Source organism: Maniola jurtina, chromosome 20, assembly GCF_905333055.1.
Source record: "Maniola jurtina chromosome 20, ilManJurt1.1, whole genome shotgun sequence".
Classification (NCBI taxonomy): domain Eukaryota; kingdom Metazoa; phylum Arthropoda; class Insecta; order Lepidoptera; family Nymphalidae; genus Maniola; species Maniola jurtina.
Window position 1 is genome coordinate 5,536,726 of NC_060048.1, and position 23,154 is coordinate 5,559,879.

The 23,154-nt window shown below is 36.2% G+C and overlaps 1 protein-coding gene across 5 annotated transcripts in view; it reads right to left on the reverse strand.

Annotated features, from left to right (window-relative positions):
• Positions 1–23,154, reverse strand: part of LOC123875464 (Down syndrome cell adhesion molecule-like protein Dscam2) — a 227,211-nt gene that overhangs the window by 16,216 nt on the left and 187,841 nt on the right. For all 5 annotated transcript variants that reach the window (XR_006798144.1, XM_045921300.1, XM_045921302.1 and 2 more), the window contains exons 8-13: positions 10,129–10,313; positions 9,472–9,744; positions 8,035–8,139; positions 2,612–2,756; positions 2,264–2,526; positions 462–623 (exon numbers count right to left, since the gene is read on the reverse strand). Coding sequence is in view for 4 of the 5 variants with exons in the window: in XM_045921300.1 (XP_045777256.1) it covers positions 462–623; positions 2,264–2,526; positions 2,612–2,756; positions 8,035–8,139; positions 9,472–9,744; positions 10,129–10,313 (1,133 nt within the window). In the remaining variant the exon portion in view is untranslated. The remainder of the gene's footprint in view (positions 1–461; positions 624–2,263; positions 2,527–2,611; positions 2,757–8,034; positions 8,140–9,471; positions 9,745–10,128; positions 10,314–23,154) is intronic.

Sequence of the window (23,154 nt, forward strand, 5' to 3'; positions counted from 1 at the left end):
AAAATTTTATAAAAGTGACTTGGACCAACGTTTTATAACCTAGGTACCTAATATTTTATGCTGTTAAAGCACTTGAGTTATAGAAAAAGAATTCGGCCATCTAAAATTCTTTATGGTGTACGCTGAAGAAATTGGGAAAGTTTTTGTAAAAATTTTGCGACTAATGTTTGATATCGGGCTGCAGAATAAAACTTTCTATTAGCTTTTTGATATATGTTTGTAGTAAATAAAGTTCTCTGGCAGTGTGCCCGTGTAATGAGTGTACTTAATGTTGAAATATACAACCGCAAAAAGAAATATGAAGGTTTTAATATTCCAAGAAAATAGATACTTATATTATTGGTTGTTTTCACTAAAATTGTAAAATTAAGAAATGAAATCGTTTAATAAAATCGTAGTTTACGTATTTACTTAGTTAGTGAATTTGCGTAGTTTTCTTACAGTCGTTGCAGTATTCTTACCTAATATCTGGACTTCAACATCCCGTCGTGCGACGTGGCGTTGTCGGTTAGCAGCCTGACAAGTGTAAGTACCAGCGTCTTCCCCTCTTTGCGTCTGTTCTACGATTAGAGTCCCATTTGGAAACACCTTTTGTCTTCTGTTTAAAGGCAATGTTTGACCATCTGTTAACCAAAATAGTTACAATTTTCAAGAAGGCTAAAATAAACAGTATCAAGAACAACTTCCTAACCCACTTTTACCAAGACAGAACAACTACTCATTCCCAAAACACTCATCCGCCAACCACAGATCAAAGGGATATAAAGAAAATATCAGAGCGTAAAATCCTCAGTCAGTTTAACAGTATTACCGGGTAAGTTCAAATTAAGACTCGTCGGTCACTCCCCCGTAATTTTCCGTTTCCTTTGCGACCCTTGTCAACAACGATCTTATCTTTTCATGGAGATCTCATTAAGCGAGAGTCTTTAAATAGCTTTATTATTTTTCATCCGAGCACTACGTTTGCAACTATTCAACTTATAAGTATAAAGGGCTTTCATAATCCGCTTGCCAGCATTTAAAACAATATAACTTGATCTCGTCGTGCCTTTAAAACCTTGTTAAGTAGGTATATATGAAAAGTTAAATATAGGATTTTTAAAATTTAAGCTCCTAATATTCATATTACGAACACGACTGAAAATAGGAGAGCGAAATGTAATTTAAAATTTTGACAATTTCATACCAACACCTCTTCTATTTTTATTAATATAAAAAGTTAAACAACTAAAAGCTAGCCATATAACGCATCATATTTCAACAAAACTTTCATAACTCCAACGGATGGCGGAAAATTTTATTCGAATTAAACATTTTTAGCTCGCTCTACTCTAGACGTCACGAATTATTTAATTTTTTTCACTGTAACTTAATATTATGAAGTGTCCGGACATTTTTTTGCTAAAAACAAAATGCGTATGAAATTAATATTATTAATCTAGGCTGTCAGGTCACAATAAGACCGTCGCATTGCTAGAAAGTGTCAACAATCCTCCAGAACGTTGACGTCACAGAGGCTTTTATGCTATTCTTTGTGTATTTTTGCCTTCGCTTACTTGCCCCAGTTTCCTTAACGACCTGTTGCTATGAGAAAGTTACTCTCCCTCGAGTTTAATTCGATACTCTTTCACTAAAGTGTCCTTTCAAACGCTTGGTTAAATCGGAGATATATTTGATTCCTCCATTTTCTTCTAAGCATTGTTGAATTTTGTCGTCACTTTGAGTTAGTTCTGGTTTGTGGCGTTAACAGTTTTTCGTTCAAACTTTGAAAAGTTGCACTGTCATTTTCATGAATTATGGATGAGTTGTAGTCCATTGCATAGTTTAAAATCGTCGTTGCGATTTCTTATGCTAAAAAGTAACTTTTCGACAAGTGCAGTTCCTTTACTTTTCAAATAACTAAATCTTAAACTAAATTTCTTCAAAAGGCACGCTAAGCAACGACGTAATGAAGTTTTGTGTTAAAATTTAAACACCAAATATAAAAACAATAATATTCTGTAACAAGTTTTGCAAAAATACTGTTGGAAATACCAAGACAGAAATAAGACGACAATCCAATTTCACAACGTAATGGGCACGAAACGAGGTAAAAAATTATCCATTAGGTTAGATGACGAAACAACATCAAACATATAGGTGGCTAGGTAAGTACATAATATAAACCGCAAAGATTTTCCACATATCCAGATACCAACTAAATAATATACCTAAAGAAAAAGGAAAATCTTCGATAAAAATAAGTTTGCCGTGGGTAGCTTACCTCTTTCCCACGTAATGGATTCAATGGGGTACCCAGCAACAGGACACTTTATGTTCAAATCACTGCCTGCAACAGCTGTTACTTTAGGCATTTCTCGTATATACGGTAGCCCATAAACGTTAACTCTTGCTGCATGAAGTGCTTTGCCCGCTGTATTGCTGGCAACACATGCGTATTCACCGCCATCTTGTTCTGTAACTCTGCTGATGTTAAGATGGCTGACAACATCGTCTTGCAGGGTAACGTGCTGGCCCACGACGAATCTGAATGAAAAATATACTTAGTAGAAAGAGATGACCTTCTATATCTTCTACAACTCTTATGATTAATTTTAATAAGTAGGCTTACCTTGAATTTGTTGGAATAGGGAATCCATCCAACAGCCATGTGAATTGTGGAGGCGGGTGACCCATTGCAACGCACTTTAGTGACACACTCGGCCCCGGTTGTAAAGTCTGCTCCGAGAACCAGTATACTAACTCCGGTTTTGACTCTAGGAAGAAAATAAACCCAATTAACGCAGTCATACTATTACGAGTATACATTATTATTATACCGAATGCAAGATAAGCGGTATCCATTATATTGTACCCCATGTATTGTATATCTACCCCATTATCTTTATTCATGCTAATTATATACCCAACGGCTAACACAATGACTTCAGGGTCTATTGTTTAGCGCTGGAAAAATAGCTTGTGTGCAGAGATAACCTAATGGTCTTTAATTTGTAGAGCACGGTCGGGGCATGAAATATAATATGGGAAGCAGTTTTTGCACATTGTAGACACATAACAGGCAATTATTATACCGAACTTATAGTATTTTTAACCCCCGACCCAAAAAGAGGGGTGTTATAAGTTTGACGTTGTATCTGTGTATCTGTCTGTGGCATCGTAGCTCCTAAACGAATGAACCGATTTTAATTTAGTGGCAAGGTGGCTTGATCGAGAGTGTTCTTAGCTATAATCGAAGAAAATCGGTTCAACCGTTTCAACCGTTCAAGCTAAACCTCTATAAGAAAACTAGAAAAGCTAGTTTTCTTATAGAGGTTTTTGTGTCAGGGGTTTTTTAAATTTTGAGTTATTCCTTGCAAGTGTTACAGTCAAAACCGCCTAGCCGGTCAAAACTACCTTTTACCGCAAAAAACAGTGAAAACTATTTTCGACTAACGGTGTTGGTCAAAAGTAGTTTTGACTAAATTGGTTAGTACACGTGCAACACCTAGTATTTTTGACTAAAGATATATGTTAAAAGTGGTCTTAAATTGGAGTCCGTTGGCTCGACGCAGTCTTGTCAGTCCTACTCCTACTCGTAGTCTTAGAACGCCAGAAGACTCTCCTCGTAGTCGCTTCATTCAGCTTCACGACACGACCTTCGTTCCACGAGGTTATTGTTACATTTTAATAATATTGTATTTCTCGATATCATTCAGTTTCTACTTTTGGTAATTGGCACTGTGTTAAGGCTTTAATCGGGATAAGTACTGAAGGTATTATGGAACTGAGTGGTCGCAAATCCAGCGTTTCGTCGTTTCAGCACGAATCTTTGCACCATCGAGCGAATATACGTGATCCTTTTTTGCGAAATAGTATAAAGTAAATATTAGCCTATTTAGCATTAAGCGCTTACGACGTAAAATTTTCTACAATTAAATATCGCTAAACCACGAAATAAGTCCAAAATCATAAGCATTTTTAGTTAAAAGCTTATAAATTCCAGTGAAAGTTTAATAGATTATTGTTTTTAGAATAAAACTACGACTATGAAAATGCTCCTACAAACATTTACCTATTTTACCGTAAAGACTAGAATGAATGAGTCGTAGCAAATCCGCAAAAGATGTCCGCTAGCACGAACTGTATGAAAAACTTTAATAATAGCGGGAAAATTCATGACTATGCAATATTACTGTGATTACAATATTAGAAACTTTAATTTCTTCTGTACATTTAGCCTTATGCTTTTACGCTAGTTGAACACAATAATATGACTATTGCCGTCTCACTACTGAGCACGGGCCTCCTCTCAAAATGATAAGGGTTTAGCCCTAGTCCACCATGCGGGCTAATTGCGGATTAGCAGAATTCAAACATCTTTGAGAACATTATGAGAACTCACGGCATGCTGGTTTAGCAAGTCATATTCAATTGTAAATCTCTACCTATTTATTGATTGCGCATAATTTAATATAATGTTTTTAAATAAGAATGTAACATCAATAAAATTTTATTGGAATTTCTACATTTGGTGAATTTCAGATAGATATTTAACAAATAAAATGAATTGCGTTTATAAATGATTTACCAAATCTTCGTCTTTTCTTAGAGGCTTACTCAATACCACTGACAGCCGTTTCTGGTTATGTTTTTCCTTGTAATCCCTTTGATAAATTAACGCCATCCCTTCTATCGTATTGCGGGTTTTGTAAAGATTAAAGCTTTTAAGTTATTTTGTTTCAATGGTATTGTTTTGTAATTATTTATTCACAACATGATGTCCGCAACTTCGTCCACGTGGATATAGGCTTTTTAAGAATCCCGTGGGAATCCTGATTTTCCGGGTTGAAACCCGGACCTGTAGGTGTCCGTCTCTTGGAGGCAAGCTATCTCTGTACCAAATAGATGATATTCGCAACTTCGTCCACAAGGTTAAAAATTGGCCCATGTCCGTCAACGGGATGTAAAGTACTCTCTCTGTACCCGTTGTGAAAACTAAAAACGTAACATACAGACAGACAGATTTTCGCATATTTATATTATTGGTAAGGATTTAAATACTTTTATAGCTTGTATGTATGTGGAGAGCCATCAATATAGCCTTCCAATATAGGCGACTACTTAGTCAAGTAATCCAAGAATAGACTTAATGCATCATTACTAATGTATTTTTTACCTATTTCTGTCACATCATGGAATATAGACTCCATTTTTATGGATCCGTTGCAAGCTATTATAGTCAGCTCTTCAGCACAAACAAAGAGCTTTAGTGTCGGAGCGCTGCCGCGGGCGCATCCACCGTAACGTTACTTACAATATTGATAACACAATTTTAAACCTTGAAACCTAAACTTAAGGTAGAGTTTAGCTTGACGCTCACCATGATATACGTCGCATTGTTTCTACTGACTAAGTACTAAGCCATGAATTTTCCAATTAAGATTTTATCACTTAACTGTAAGGTATATTTTGAAATACAGTTTGTTGTGTTATACGTCGCTTTGTTTCCGCTATGAATTTGCTCCCCCGCTTTTTGGTGTCGCTGCTCTCGAGAGCTCGAGGACGTCGTGGCACCCGTTGATAGAGAAACTGTATCATTATTATTATAGAAAAGTGATATTGATCCCATTTACTAGTATCTTAACGGTTCAACTTATTACCTACTGCTGTTAAACTGATTGATTGTAGAATAGAAGAAGGTTATACTTTGCACAATTGTTTGACACGCAATAAAGAATAAAATACATAATATTAACCTGGTTAAATAACAAAACTGCCCGCTGATGCCCGCAATTTCGTTCGCGTGGATATAGGTTCTTTTAAAAGGTTCTTAGGTTCTTTTCGTGGGAACCCATTGGTTTTCTGGGACAAAAAGTAGCCTATGTGTTAATCTATCCCCATTCCCAGCCAAATCCACCCAGTAGTTTAGAAGGAGTAACAAACATACACACACACGCACACACACACATTCAACCTTTTCAAAAAAAAATTGAAATATTGAGCTATGTATTTAAATAAAAAAATATCACTAACCCAATACGTTAGCTTGCGGCTCTATGCCCCTGAATATTTTCTTTAGTTTTTTACCAGTAGAATATTTTACAGGAGGATCTAATGGTCGAAAGCTAGGTACACACACAAAGCTGGTGCTTTAGACACGTTCAGTCTATAGAGCCCAAATATCTAAAAAGATTTGTGTTATAACGACAAATTAACGGCTTCCGGATCCCTTCTCCATTCATTTAGGTTATTAGACAAAAGCTACTTGCCTTTCATGATTCTAAATCTAGGTCAACGGGAAGTACCCTATAGGTTTTGATGCCCTTGACAGACAGACAGACAGACAACGAAGGGATCCTATAAGCGTTCCTTTTTTTCTCTGGAGATACAGAACCCTAAAAAGGTGTAAAATTGTGGTAAAACTCATAACGAGACTTGGTTAATACGGGCAGTAATCCGGGTCGGATGTCCCTGCATGTGCCCGTCCCCGACGAGTCCGTTGTATAAATTATGCAAGTTGATAAACCTTCGGTGTACCCGCTTTATTTGCGGGCAGCTGGTGAATTGGACGTAGTGTCATTGCACATTTCATATCTACTACTAGAATCATGTACACAGAAGAAACTAAGCTTCTAAATAAAAAGAAGAAAAAAATCACCTACACAATATTAATATAGTCTTACTGATACTATCAAATGGTCCACAATTTGGTGGTTTTTGGGTCGGCAAATCCATAATGAATCACCATTTACAAAAGGGATATGAAAAGTTTCTCACCCGCTCCCCAGTCCCCATCGCTCTCTCTACATTCTGTTTCCGTACAATATGTAGTTTCTGATTTGAATATTAACCAATCAATCCACCATTTGGTGGACACGTTCTAAAAACAACTAACTGTGTCTATGGGTGGCCAGTATTCCGTAAAAAGTACCTAGTTAAAAAGTAACACGGGCTCAAATATTTGCATACAAATCTTTGAACCCGTGTTACTAACTCTACAAAATTTTAACAGAAATCTGGAAAATCACAGATATTAATCTAAATAGTGCCTGCAAAATTTCGTTGAGCTTAAATGGCTGGTATTCAAATGAAAACCAAACTATGTTAGTTTGGACCACAACCTGCAAATAAACGTCTCTTTAGAAAGCGTAGGAGACACAAAAGTCTGTCTAGGATTGCTAGGCATCTTCTTAATGATACCTGTTACCAATACCTATCTACCTGCCTACCTAGTTTATTGACGGAATACCTGGTTTATTGACGGATTGAAAAAATATTACTAAAAAACGTTTACATACTTTAAATAACCATTTAATTTATTATTCTACAAACTTTATTCATTAATTTATTCTCATATCAAATATACACAATCATAAAGCTCTTGACTACGCGTTACGAAGTTTCGTGTTTGTATTATCTAATTTAGAAGCGCAGAGAATTAACTTTGTACAGATAAAATTAGACTTGACAGAACCCGAGGCACGGATGCCACGGATGTGTTTTACTTAGCTTAACGTGGTCTCCCTGTCAAACTTTGTCGTACTTAAAACATTGCGATTTTCTTTAGCATTTAATAAATCCTAATCACAGATCATCTACGGAGGTGGTTTCTGATCTGAAAAAGTTAATTCTATCCGTTTGTTCAAAAAAGGTGGGCCACTCGAAAATCTGTCAAGTGCGAATCGGAGTATGAACTCGCTCATGATCGATATAGTGCATTCCTACAAATAAGATATTAACAAAATAGGTGTATGACGCCTTCACTAACATTTTGTACAGTTGTAAGTTTCACGTTAAACACGAAAAAAAAAAAACACGTGGGCAAAGCCGTGGGAGGGCGAACACCGAACACGATAAACCGTGAAAGTGTGACGTCACAAGCCTATTAGTGTTGTGGCTATGGCTATCGTGCCCAACGGTGGATCCGCACTTGCCTTTGCTTAGGCTTTGATTGCGCGTCTTGGCGGTCACCATGTGAAACTTTTGGCATAATGATCGCCAAACTTTGTTTCGAAAATATAATACCTGTAATACGTATACAAACTCACATACCTCTAGTGCCAGTGAAGTTCCAGTCAGCGTCATGTGTGTGTGTGCTGCGAGCGTAAGGCGTCCTTCGAGACCTATTTCCTGCATTTCGCGCCCGACTCTCTGATACTGCAAAATTTATAACGCTTTAAAACCTATTTTAGAAGTTACTAGCTTTTGCCCGCGACTTCGTCTGCGTGATGTAATTTAGCCTTTAAATAGCACTCGGGGTAATGTAGCTAACTATCAGTGAAAGAATTTTAGAAGCTGATCATTAGTTCAGGAGATTACCCCCTCCATATAAACTCACAGATATTAACAAATAGCTCTTAATAATTGTATTAGAATAGATTTGTTTTAGAATGGCCTTATAATAGCCCTCGGCTGACCCTAATTGAAATAAAGAGCCTTAATTACAAATTGAGTTCTTAATGAAACAGGGGGCCATAAAAACTGATTTCTATTCCCCGTACGTCGCGCAGGTCAGAGAGCCTGCTCTCTGATACTAAATAATGAAGAACATGTTTAAAAATTTGGACTGGCCTAACTCAAAGGTTAAATTTAAGACCTAAACCTAAACCAACACACCTAAAAATCTCTTAGGTACTTATTCAAAACTGTGTGCCTATTTTGAGTTCTGATCCCTAAATGATGGCGATTCATTATTCTGAAACGTTCCAGTTTTAATTAAAGTTCTTACTGCTCACTTTATTCGTAAAACTCTAATTAATTAATTATGTTGATCCAAATTGCTATCGTACATTGGCACTATTCAGATACGTACCGATTGAAGTATAAAGATTAACATTACGAATTCTTACTTGTAGAATTATTACTTCCTTTCATTAAATGTGTTTTTTGCAAGGTAACCTTGCGTTTTATGACCACATGGACGTTGGAAGATCATTCCACACCTTGGCACTTCGTATCGGAAACGTTGAGCGAAAAAGTTTCATGTGGATGGATTGAATGTCGACCACATAATTTCGCTTCATGATTTCGCGCTGTTCTGTAGTAGAACGGTGAGGGAGGAGGTTTGTGAAGTTCTTGAGAACACTCTCCGTACAACCGATAAAGCCCGATAAGCGGGCGACATTGCGTTGGTGCTGAACATTGATGTTGAAACCACCCCTTACTGAAGCTGAGCAATTTCGCCTGCATGATTGATCACCAATAATTCTTCGGGTACGGCGATCTATCGAGTCTAATGCATCGTCTGTGACAGTGACTCTTGTCTCGTCCAAAATTTTGTTCGACAAAAGACGCTATCGTTTAATTTTCTTAGATTATAATAGTAATTTTGGAGCAAGAATTTAAATACCTACATTTTTGAATATTTAAATAACTACGGTTAGTTTTGTGAGACAGTGCTCTATCTACTTAGAAGAACCAAAAAGTGTATCTATCACTATTTCACATGTAAATATGTAAGTATTTTAGTTTTAAAACGAGAAATTTTACCAGTTACAATGTATTCCGCGGTACCGTAGGCCTGGTCCCTTGTGTTACTTGCGAAGCACTGGTAAATCCCCTGGTCGTTTTGCTGTGTGTTTTTGATATGTAATCTTAGACCGTCTTCCGACATCCTGACTCGGTCCGAGTTTTTCATAACTTTTCCATCGTGTATCCAATAAACCATTTCTATAGGATGCCCTGATACTTTGCAATCAAAATTGACATCTATGTTGAATTTTGTTCTTAGCATTTCTGGTTTGATTCGGACGGATATTCGTTCTGTAAGGAAAGCGTTTACTAAGTATTTCTAGTCTATTCAATTTACTCTTGCTTACTATAAAATGTGATAAGTCGTTAGAGTGGTTAGTTAGACTAGTTAACTTTACGAGAAGCTGTAGAAATAGGAAGTCGCTTATAGCCTAATGCTTAAAAGATTGCCTCCTATTCGAGATGTCCGGGGTTCGATCTCGGGCACGCACCTTGGTATTATATGCCATTTAAGCAATCAAACATCACATGATTTATGTGTGAAGAAAAACATCGTGAAGAAACGTGCCAATCAGCTTGGTAGACTATGGCGAAAGCCCACTAATTTTTAGAGGAGATCCGTGTTCATTAGTGATCCGGTGATGAGTTGTTGATGATGATGAGGTTCTATCATACCTGTAACAATTATAGTGAAATGGGCTGACTCTCCACCAGCCGTGTTGTTCAGCCAGCATATAAACCTGCCGGCGTCCTCCCGTTGTAGCTTCTGTATGCTGAGAAGACCGCCAAGTATCGTCGCTCTCGGCCATAGTGATGTCTTCTCTATCGGTATTAACAACTCGTGGTGTTCACGAAACCACCTACGAAGAAGGAATTCATCTTATAATAAACTAGAAGATGCCCGCGATTACGTCTGCGTGGATTTAGGTTTTTGAAGATCCCGTGGGAACTGTTTGATTTTCCGGGATAAAAGTTGCCGATGTCAATTACAGGGACGCAAGCTACCTCGGTACCAAATTTTATAAAACTTATGATAGATAGTATGATGTAAATTGTGATATTACTAAACAAACTAAGAAGATGTGTGTTCTTAGTTTAGGAGATGTAGTAACTAACTAGTACTTATAACTATAGCAAGTTAGCGCATTTCATAATTCATCATGCTTAGTGTAGGTATCCAAAATGAAGACCCTGAGGGCATAAAAAATAGGTAGGTACGATATGTCAGTAAAAATTGTATTTAGGGATGTGCTCACCAACGTTTTACTACGTTGCTAGTTGATTTGATTTACTAGAGGGGTTTTAATGCAATTTTGTTACCCCCAAGCGGTATAATTCATTTATGAACTTACCCTGCGTTAATCGGGGTATTACGAAAAATCCTCGCTGAATTACGTATTTTTTACTTTGCGTTCTTAATCTGACAAAGCGAAAGTGTGTTGGTTTGTCCTTCAATCGCGCAGCAAGAGAGCAACAGATCGAAGTGATTTTTTTCCATCACACGAAATTTAAAGAGTTGTCCGGGATTTTTAAAGATAAACCCACTGGATGAACTCGCATCATCTATTTATTATTATTAGCTAGGTAGGTGGTTTTTATTAATTATATTATACCGCTTAGTTAAAAGTTTATAACTAGTATAATTATTTTTAATTGTAATTATTTTGTGTTATTAGTGTGATTTTCAAATCAAATGATTGTTGTTTATACTGTCATAACAAGTACCTACTGATATAACATAACTTTATTTAAAAGAAAAACAGATACGTTATGTATTATTTTATGCAAAACGATAAATATGATAAGTAAGCAAGGAAATTATTTCAAAATTAAATTATGGAAACCAATGAATGAAACATAAATAATCCGCTCTCCTCCTTCCGAAGAGGCTTGAAATAATTTAATACAAAGAATATCTTCCTCGTTTTATATCTCTTATTTATAATTTAATACTGGAATTATAATGAAGTATTACGATCAGCATATTGCCGGGGATCGTATACATCTAGCTAAAGGTATTTTTTATTGTTAATAATCCCATTTATTCTTGCATTGGGGTCACACCGGATATTATTATGAGTCGGTATGCCTGCCTATATCTAAGACTAGGTAGGCATTGAAGACCATGGTTGAAGAATTTCCAGTGCGTCGCGCTATTTAACAAGACGAAGCTCTACCGACATATCTGGGTAACTCAAAAAATTTCTCTGGACGGTATCCCTCTAGGGAACGTAAGTCCGTCCACATCTACAATGTTCTCGGAGTTTCCTTGTAGGAATAGTTTCGAAAGAGTCGAAATGCAGCCATTTGCATTCTAAAAGCTTCCGAGCGTGGTTTAAAAGAAAAGTTACAGTGCAAGCTTGAATCTTGATATAATTTTTGAATTCAAGGAAGTTGTTAAAGTCCTCTAGATCAGGATGTACGGAACTGGCAAGGGGTGAAGTTATTGAGTGGTTCTGCTGCTGACATAAGGGTGGCTTGATATCTTCGAATATTAGATTACTTTTTAAGTTTGAACCATATTGGATTGATATTAGAATACCAATAGATACTGTTTGTTAATTTGGCGAAATACAAGTTACGTTTTCTGTTTATTATTATTCTGACATAAAAAGAAGATAAATAATAATCGGTGGATATAATTTCGATTCTCTACCAGTGTACATATACTACAGCCAACCTACGAATAGGTGATACCTAATATTAAATACTCGTGCCTTTACCCAATACCTACGCGAAATGCGAGATGTTTGAAAATCTGTCTTACTTTGGGGGTTTAGATTAAAGCGAAAACGTTCTGTCTATAATAGGTGTAAGCAAAATTTTAATTTTCCAAGCCTAGCAGTTTGAGCTGTAGGTAAATAGCTATAAAGTATTATAAAAAAAAAATACGTTGATGCTATGTCAGTCAGTCAACTTATCCTTTTTATACGGACAGGTAGGTACTAGATGATGCCTTTTTGCAGAACCCCAATGGAACTCTTCGATTTTCCGGCATAAAAATTAGCTTATTCACATCGATGGGCCGACAAAGGCTGATTGACAGACAGAAACACACTTTTGCACACACAGACAGACACATTTATAATAGTAAGAGTAGGTAGGACGACTTCGTCTGTGTTGGTGTTAGCTAGCGGGCGTGCTCTGCCTTTTTGGAGTGTTTTTTTTGTTAAAACTGACTGGAAAGCGCTCTAAGTGGGTGCAGTGCGTATGTCAGCGAGCGCCCGCACAGACGGGGTCTATACTTGTATAGTTTAACTAACTTGTTACAAATAACTACAAACTTGACATTGGCTAATCTTTGTAAAGCCAGACGAGAGAAAAAAAAAAAGAGTAGGTAGATACAGGTGTATAGGTGAAATGAATCCTCCGGATGAAACGATATAAAGGAAAACTGCCAGTGATGACAATCAATCACTCTTTTAAGGTAATTGCTATTTGACAAATCGCAAAAATGCTGTACTTTGAAGTAAATTGTTTATTTTTCTAAAGCATTAACAGCTATTAAATACATGCAATTAAAAACTTCAGTTTGTGAAGATTATAAGGGCCTCTTTTTATTTAGTATACATTATCCCAATAAAAAAAAAACCAAGTTGAAAACATTGCTGTTCGCAACTTGTTCTGTAAAAGTTTTCTTTAACATCTTGATACTTTGAAGCCAACCTCCAGAAAATGATATGTTTAGGTTTAGCAATCAATTTTAACTGTTAGTTTTATACACAATCTTTAAAAAAACTACATTTACAGGTCTAAATATCGTGCTATCCTTTTCCACGGGGAGCATTATGAAAGGAATAGCAATAAGTTAGGTTTAATTAACTTTTAGAGAATTATTTACAACAGAATTGGCCAGTGTTGTTATACGCCTTTAGCAGACCGATGCATTCACACGCAGTAGCGAAACAATAATCACCTTTGTCTATGACGTCAACGCATATTGCATGCGAATGCATCAGTGTGCTAACGTTTAACAACGCAGACTCCTTTTTAAAGAGTTGCATGATTATAAGACATTTTCATAATATTCATAAATAAAAATCACAGACCGATTTGTGTATTACGAAAGGTGGCCGCCTAAATTTTCTATGTATACGACAATCACATAATAGGTAATGGGGGGGTCTTACTAGGCGTAGAGTTTGTGGCTGCCTGCTATTTTTGCCGACAATTCAAATCCTTTTCCACGTAAAGGTCACTGACGAAAATTAGTCGTTATATCGTTTCTTAAATAATCTAAAACTAACCAAAAAACTTCCTGTGCTATTTATTTTCTTGCAGGCGCTCTATGGAATTCAGTGTCCACTGGACTCTAATGGCGGACGGACTGCGCGCGTCATTTCGTCGCAAAATATTATTTAAAATGAATTTAAGCTTATTATTTTTGAATGAAAGTTGTGTTTATAATCGTTGAAAAATAAAATAGGGATTTTTTCATTTCTAAATGAAGCCTGCTTATATACTAAATTTTATTCTAAAGTTACGGTTTTACCAGGTAAATACTCGGAGGTTGTCATAGATTATGATGACAGATAGTAAGTGTTCTAAATAGGTATTATACCTATGTTAGGAGATAGCGCGCCTCGTTCCGGGTGCCGTGTTCCGAAATGGATTTCGTAGTAGTGCAAGTTTGGTGCAAGCCCCACATGACGGAGGGGTATGCGTCAGGCATTTCCTGTGTACAAAAAAAAGACCTATATTTCGGATCCATATTTCATCACTGACAATATGCACTATTCAAAGACTGTTCTTCAAGCATTGAGGAATTTTGGACAGAGACATCTCGAAGGTTCCCGAAGGCTGCCTGAGTTAGATTTGTCGGCTAGCTAGCTTTTTTCGAAATTGGACTTACTTAGCTGGATTGTGTGTTAGAGCTTTCTTATGAGATATTATATGTACATAATATAACCATGGGTCTCATAAGAAAGCTCAGATTCATGCTGCGGGCAATGGGGAGAGCCTAAAGGTTGGAACGCCATTTCGGCGGCCGTGTTTCCTGCCATATATACCTTAGATACCTGCAAGCCAAGAGTGAATAGGCATCTTCTAGGTAAGCGTGCTCCAACTTGGACCTCATCATTGCTTTCTTTAAAGCATGATTGTCGTCAAGCGCAAGCGCAAAGATTCAGGCGGCGCAAACCCGTAGCATGTGGAAGACCCTATTAAAGACCTATGTTCACTGTGGACGTCTGTCGGTTGATGTTGATGATTATGTCTTTAGTGCAAGTAGTTCAGTAGTTTCAGAGTTTATCGATAACAAACAAACAAACCTTTCCTCTTCATAATATATGTAGTTAGTAGCGCAAACTTGGAAAAAAATCTCGTGGACACTCTTTGATTTTCCGAGATAAATGTCATTTTACCTGACAGCCCTAATCAATTTTATCACTGATATTAATAACTAATTCATAACCGTTAAACCTAAGTGTCAAAATCTCGTTTTTCTAGTCGAGTTCCGTAGGCTCTTTGAACCCACTGCATTATTATCCCAAGAAAATCTACCATTAGATGTAGGAATAATGGAAAGAGGTCACAACCCTCAGCAATAAAGAATACGATGCGGAGAGAGATGTCACTCTCAAGGTCTTTAAATGTATCCATGCAAAAAACCACGTCGACTGGTTGCTCCGTTGCAGCGTGATTGAATATTAAACCAACAAACACACTTTCGCATTTGAAATATGGCCAGTGATTATAAGAAACAGTTTAAATCTCTCTCTGCTCTCTGAGAGACGTTAGGCAAAGTGAACACGAATTATGACACTTCTGTGTTCTTATACAAGCTTAGGTCTCTCAATTTTGTCAATTAATGTCAAATTTCTTTCTCAGATCAAAACCTAGTAAGTGGTTTAAATTCAAAAGAAGTTTAGGCCGTAGTTCTTTCTGGTCCAATGCGGAATGGCATACTTCACACACCTTTGAGAACATGGAAAACTTGCAGGTATGCAGGTTTCCTCACGATGTTTTCCTTCGTCGTTAAAGCAAGTGATATTAAATTGCTTAAAACGCACATAACTGAAAAGTTAGTAGTGCGTGATTCCGGGATCGAACCCCCGACCTTCGATTAGGAGGCGGACGTTCTAACCACTAGGCTATGACAGTTTTTAAATTAAAGGGGTTTAAATATTTTAGTGTGAAGACTGGCCAACACATTTATTCATTACATGTGCATCATTTTCTTTTTTAGGGTTCTGTACCTCAAAATGAAAAACGGAGCTCTTAAAGGACCACTTTGCTGTCTGTCCATTTGTCCGTCCGTCCGTCAAGAAAACCTATACAGTACTTCCCGTTGATCTAGAATCACGAAATTTGTTCTCGGATTTATTCCTTTACTTGGGCTATGAGAGTTGAGACCTATCTACCTGCCCATAATTCTAGGTTAACGGGAAATACCCTATCGGTTTTCTTGACAGACACGACAGACGGACAGACGGACAGAAAGACAGACAACAAAGTGATCCTATAAGGGTCCCGTGTTTCCTTTTGAGATATGGAACCCTAAAAACATTATGTAAGTATGCAAAGTATTTCCCTTGCAAACCATATTTAACAGTTGACATGTAGAGGTCATTGACTTTTCCTATCTTACTTTTAAGTTTTAATGCATTATTAAGTATTTACTGTTTTGACATGGTATTTAGATAATGGGTGATATTTATTTTATTTAATCTAATTCCTTTTAAAAACTTAGTAAGGCGCATTAATCTATAAAAACCTAGCCAGTTCAAAGACTTACTATGTTTTAAAATGGTCAAAGCGACTTACTAGCTTTTAATTTTACTTTAATGTGGGTGTCCTTACAATACAACGGGACATACTATGAAAGTTAGGCTTATGACATAAAACGATTTTCGGAAAAATGACATTTACTTTGTTTTGATATGGGGCGGTCGATATAATTAGGTACTAGGGTAAAGGCTCGAGTAAATGAACAGATTGGGCGTTTTTACATGTATTAAGAGCTGGAATAAAAAACCGGCTGATATACCTTTTTTAAATATTTTCTTACAAATTCTTACACTTTTTTCAATTTCAATTTCAAAACCGTGTTCCGTTCAAACCGTTCAAAAGTGCGTGTGCGTGCGTCCATGTGTGTGTGTGAGTGTGTTGTATGTTTGTACGAGTGTTTGTGAGTGTGGTATTGCGTTGTATAACCACATGAGTAGCGAACAGAGTCAAAGCTTCATACAAGCGCGCTACGATAGGTACACTACTACAAGCTTGAGGCGCGTGTGTGCGTGAGCACAGGCGCTACGTCGCGTACGGAGAGAAATCGGTTTATACCGGCTCGGCCTGTGCTCAAGCTCAGTGGCTGCAGTACACGTCGCGCGTCGTGTTTTCATTTAATTTAATGTTAATGATAATAATTTAAATAGTGTTTAAAATCTATTTTCTTGAACTGTCATAGATTTTGTTCAAAATCAATATCTGAGGATCCCTAGGATCACAAAACAGGAAATTATTACCAAAATTTAAAAAAATCGACGCCATTTTGAAATTCTTTGTTAATTGACCGATTTCGTTCAAAATCGATATTTAGAGCTCCCTGGGATCACAAAATAAGAAACTGTTACCAAAATTTAAAAAAGTCGACGCCATTTTGAAATTCTTTGTTAATTGACCGATTTCGTTCAAAATCGATATCTAGAGCTCCCTGGGATCACGAAATAAGAAACTGTTACCAAAATTTAAAAAGTCGACGCCATTTTGAAATTCTTTGTTAATTGACCGATTTCGTTCAAAATCGATATTTAGAGCTCCCTGGGGATCACAAAATAAGAAACTGTTACCAAAATTTAAAAAAGTCGACGCCATTTTGAAATTCTTTGTTAATTGACCGATTTCGTTCAAAATCGATATTTAGAGCTCCCCGGGATCACAAAATAAGAAACTGTTACCAAAATTTAAAAAAGTCGACGCCATTTTGAAATTCTTTGTTAATTGACCGATTTCGTTCAAAATCGATATTTAGAGCTCCCTGGGATCACAAAATAAGAAACTGTTACCAAAATTTAAAAAAGTCGACGCCATTTTGAAATTCTTCGTTAATTGACCGATTTCGTTCAAAATCGATATTTAGAGCTCCCTGGGATCACGAAATAAGAAACTGTTATCAAAATTTAAAAAAGTTGACGCCATTTTGAAATTCTTTGTTAATTGACCGATTTCGTTCAAAATCGATATTTAGAGCTCCCTGGGATCACGAAATAAGAAACTGTTACCAAAATTTAAAAAAGTCGACGCCATTTTGAAATTCTTTGTTAATTGACCGATTTCGTTCAAAATCGATATTTAGAGCTCCCTGGGATCACGAAATAAGAAACTGTTATCAAAATTTAAAAAAGTTGACGCCATTTTGAAATTCTTTGTTAATTGACCGATTTCGTTCAAAATCGATATTTAGAGCTCCCTGGGATCACGAAATAAGAAACTGTTACCAAAATTTAAAAAAGTCGACGCCATTTTGAAATTCTTTGTTAATTGACCGATTTCGTTCAAAATCGATATTTAGAGCTCCCTGGGATCACAAAATAAGAAACTGTTACCAAAATTTAAAAAGTCGACGCCATTTTGAAATTCTTTGTTAATTGACCGATTTCGTTCAAAATCGATATTTAGAGCTCCCTGGGATCACAAAATAAGAAACTGTTACCAAAATTTAAAAAAGTCGACGCCATTTTGAAATTCTTTGTTAATTGACCGATTTCGTTCAAAATCGATATTTAGAGCTCCCTGGGATCACGAAATAAGAAACTGTTACCAAAATTTAAAAAAGTCGACGCCATTTTGAAATGCTTTGTTAATTGACCGATTTCGTTCAAAATCGATATTTAGAGCTCCCTGGGATCACAAAATAAGAAACTGTTACCAAAATTTAAAAAAGTCGACGCCATTTTGAAATTCTTTGTTAATTGACCGATTTCGTTCAAAATCGATATTTAGAGCTCCCTGGGATCACAAAATAGGAAACTGTAACCAAAATTTAAAAAAGTTGGCACCATTTATAATTCTTTCTAAATTGACTGATTTCGTTCAAAATCGATATTTAGATCTATGGATCGATATTTAAAGATCGATATTTAAACTAAGCAAACACAACAAAAACAAACTTTACCATCTTGTTGAACAAATAACTATTGTTAATTAAATTGTATCCTCCAGTGCCAACCCTACCAAAATAGTTATAAAATTTGCTCGCTTCTTAGAAGCTTTGCCTCTGTTTGCTACTCTGTGGTATAACACCATGTTAATAAATCTTAGTATATTTTTAACCGACTTTAAAAAAAGGAAGAGGTTCTGAATTCGTCGGTATCTTTTTTTTTATGTATGTTCCCCGATTACTCAAAGACGCCTGGACTGATTTGGATTTTTTTTTTGTTTGATAGGGTATACTTTGCAAGTGGTCCCATATAAATTTGGTAAAGATCTGATGAATATCTTTGAAGATGGAGAACAGAACTCCTCAATGGATAAGAGCAAATTCAATTTTTTTTTTAATGTATATGTATTCACCGATTGCTCAAAGACGCCTGGACCGATTTGGATTTTTTTTTTTTTTTAAAGCTAGGTATACTTTGCAGGTGGTCCCATATAAATTTGATGAAGTTCTGATGAATATCTTCTGAGATGGAGAACAGAACTCCTCAATGGATAAGAGCAAATTGCTCGCGATCAGTGTAATTGCTTAGTAAACAGTAGGGTTTTAGCTGGGCATGGCATATTATTATAGTACAGTGGGGCCACTAAAAATTTTGAAATAAAAAATTTTCAAAAGAAAAATAAAACCGACTTCAAAAACCACAATAACTTAAATTATTTTTTACTTTTTAGTGTTTGTGATTTTGAAATCGGTTTTATTTTTCTTTTGAATTTTTTTTATATTTATTCTGGTATTCTTCTTTCTTGGATATGGATCCCTCTTGGGTATCCCCATTTCTCTCTGTCTTTGGTACTATCAAGCTAATTTTCTCTCGCGATTTGCACAATAGCATTAGACCAACGCGTCTTCGGTCTACCTACCTGTCCTTCTTTCATCTGTAAAAATCGATACAATATGACCATTTGCATTTCAGTTTTAGGGCATGTCTCAAGGTGTCTGTAGGCTTTGTCTTTTTTCTTATGTCTTCAATTCTCACTTTGAATATTTTTTGCTTAATTTATGCAACTTGCCATCGCCCTTTAGCAAGTTACTATTTCTTTTTATATTATTTGTCTGGACCCATGTTTGGCTGGCATAGGTAAGGCATGGCAGGATGCATGTATCTATAACGGATCTTTTAAGATGTACTGGGTAAGCTCCTTTCATTCTTTCCTTTTGTGCCCAGTAAAACAAGCATACTCGGGCCACTTTGAACACATTGAAGAACCCATTAGCAGCTAACAGCAAGGCCTGGACTCCAATTTTTATATGTGGAAGCTGTATTTCCTCGTTGCGTTTATGAGCAAATAAGAATAGTTAACTACTTTTACTAAAAAAAAAATTTATTATTTGGCGCGAACCATCTAAACACCATGATGATTATTATTTCTGCGTTGTGAATATTACCAGAAGAAACAGCAAAAAAATTGTTCCAAGCGGCTCTATTGTAACTTGCAGTCTGCAATTTGAACGATTCTGACTTCTGGTGATAAATCTGTACCTCAGCCCCAACCCAGTACCTCTAATCTACCATTTCAAGAACTTTCAGAAGGTAGTGACGATGTAGTGACTTTTTTACATCTCAACTTAGACCATTCAATCAAAATTATTTGGATCACTTAATGAGAGATCTTAGATTGTCTAAAAAGCATCAGAACATGTGGCTTCTCGGCTCAAAGGAACAAATCTGATAACATCAGACACTTGTGTTACGGTATATTATTCTCACTACTCTTAACACATTCAGTAGCTGATGTTGCACTTCCAGCGACTTGGATGCAACAAGGGCGTTAAGTTTCATTTTCTCTGTAGTCATTTGGACTGTTTTCCAGAAAATTTAGGTGACTTTCAAACTAAGATAACTATACCAAAGGGGATAATATCATATGAAAGGGCTCTATTATACATTCTAAAACAGGTTTTATTTATTATTATTATGTAAAAGAGTTTTTGATTTATCGCGCAAAATGTAGAAAAAAATATACAATAAGTCAAAAACTGAAAATCTGACAATTTTTTTTAAATTCCAAGCCGAAAATATACTTAAGAATTTATTAATAGGAATCGAGAGTTTATGCACTAGATAGAGTTCGTTCATTCACTGAAATTCCCAGTTCATTTACTGGCAATTTATCCTTTTGTTAAATAAAATAATTTATAATAATTAATACCACGCATTTTATTTGATTTTTTGATATACTGTGTACAGATACACAAAAAATAAAAATTATATATAGAACAATTCTCATATATCTTAATTTTAGGTGAAAGTCAGGGTAATCCTTATTCGTTCATGTACTGGATCTTTTACCCTCCTACGTCAAAATACTAAAAGTCCGCGTAAATTTCGCAGATTGAAATGTCTGCTTGATTAATTGTCAATAGAGGGTCATGACATGTCAAAATTGCTAGTTTGAAGGTGAAATCGTCTAAGTCATTCGAGATGGTTTTCCTCTTAATAGTTTCGCATACAGAACAGCGTAAACAAATCAATCTGTATATGAAGCCATTGAGCGCGGCGGTCAATGTTTTTTCCGGCCGCGGTTCCCTAAAATGGAGGTTTTTTCTCTCCATATCCAAACAGGATCTCTCTGAATCTTAGGTATTCTTCATAGTTGAGGACCGTAATACATTTCCATCTATCACATACTCTTACGCATACGACTCGACTAAAAGAACGAAACTTTGACTCTTATTTTGAAGTTATTATCATTGGATGTTAGTGATAATATTTGGGAACGAAGCGACTTTGCGGAGAAAACCAAAAGGTCAAATTCGGACCTCCAAAGTCGGTCACCCACCCAGTTACCAACGTCCACGTTGCTTAAGAATTGCAATCGATTGGTATCATAGATAACCCTCTGTGATTGGTATGCATTGTCACAATAAGACCCAGGCAGGACATATAAATAAAAACATGAATACACGTGTGCATCATTATCAACTAAAAGACGTCCACAGCTGGAAATAAGTGTCTTGTAGGGACTTCCACACGCCGCAGTCTCGCGCCGCCTGAATCCAGCGGCTTCATACGAATTATTTCATATCGTCTGTCCACCTAGCGGGGGTCTTCCAACGCTGTGCTTTCCGGTGCAAGGTTACCATTCTAGCACCCTAATGTGTATCGGTTTCTCGAACTATGTGTCTTGCCCATAATCCATTGTGTAACTATCCAAAAGGTTTAAAGCTGTCCAGTATCAAAGCGTGTTTGAGACAGCAAACATTTAGTTTCGGCCTACCGGTCGAATGATCAAAGTCGTAGAGTAGCCAAATACCCTACGAAGTGCACCTTTGAGTCTACATACTCAGATATTTCGACAGTAAGTACTTATTAGGCAAAGGCTATGCTGGGATTTGTATCTGATAGCAACTTTTTTTTAAATGAAGGTATGTATTTCGAAAACAGGTGAATAGTTGTCACTAGTCCATTTTCAAAATGAAAACGAAAACGATAATAAATAAAAATTAGGTATGTCTTATAAGAAAGAGTGCATAGGGCTACTTTTTATCATTTCCCTCATATTTTCACTTGCATATAATGAGTTTTCCGTTCTCTCATACGTATGTATGTACAATGTACATAGCATACCTATATAAAAAGAATGAATTTTATCGAAGGACACTTTTTTATTAGGTTTAAATACCGTTCAACTTTAAAACCAAAATTAATAGGGACCCAGCAATAAACCATTTACTTATTATGAATTTCTTTAAAAAATATTTTCTGATATTTTGTAAATAATAAAAAACACGGTAGGTACACCTTTGTATTTACTTTATTGCATCGCAAAACATAGATGACAGCTTACAATAAGTGTAAATTAAAAATTTATGGCCCCCGACAAGTGAAGGTTACAATAACTAGAAAAGAGCTGATAACTTTCAAACGGCTGAACCGATTTTCTTGGATTGTAGCTAAGAACGCTCTTGATCAAGCCACCTTTCAAACGAAAAAAACTAAATTAAAATCGGTTCATTAGTTTAGGAGCTACGATGCCACAGACAGATACACAGATCAAACTTATAAGACCCCACTTTTTGGGTCTGGGTTAAAAAAGAAAACTTAAATAGCGATCTCTTCCAGACAACCTTAACGCTAGGGAGAAAACGAACAAATGGAGTGGGAGGTCGTGTATAAAATAAACCTAAATATTAATAGGTAAATAAACTACGTAATGTATATTGTACAGTAGTATAATATACAGAACATCGCCGCGGTTCCGGGATAAGCAATTCGTATTCACCTAACGGCATTATCCTCTTTACAAAAGGCAAGGGTTAGCCGCTTCTTAATATATGGAGGGGTCTTTTAGGCCGTAAACACGAAATAATCTCAGCGTCTGCTGAAGAAACGCTGCAAAAATATACAGAGTTTAAGTATTTCGCTTTCAAAATTCGTGAAAATCAAAGTCAGATTTGCATTTTGTGAATTTTAATAAGAGTATTATTCATCATCAAACCTCAAGAGCCGTGAGAAATACATATTTTTTTAGGACTAAAAACGCAAGTGACGTCAGCAGCATTGAGCGTGCCATAAAAACGGACAAACTGTGGTACGTATG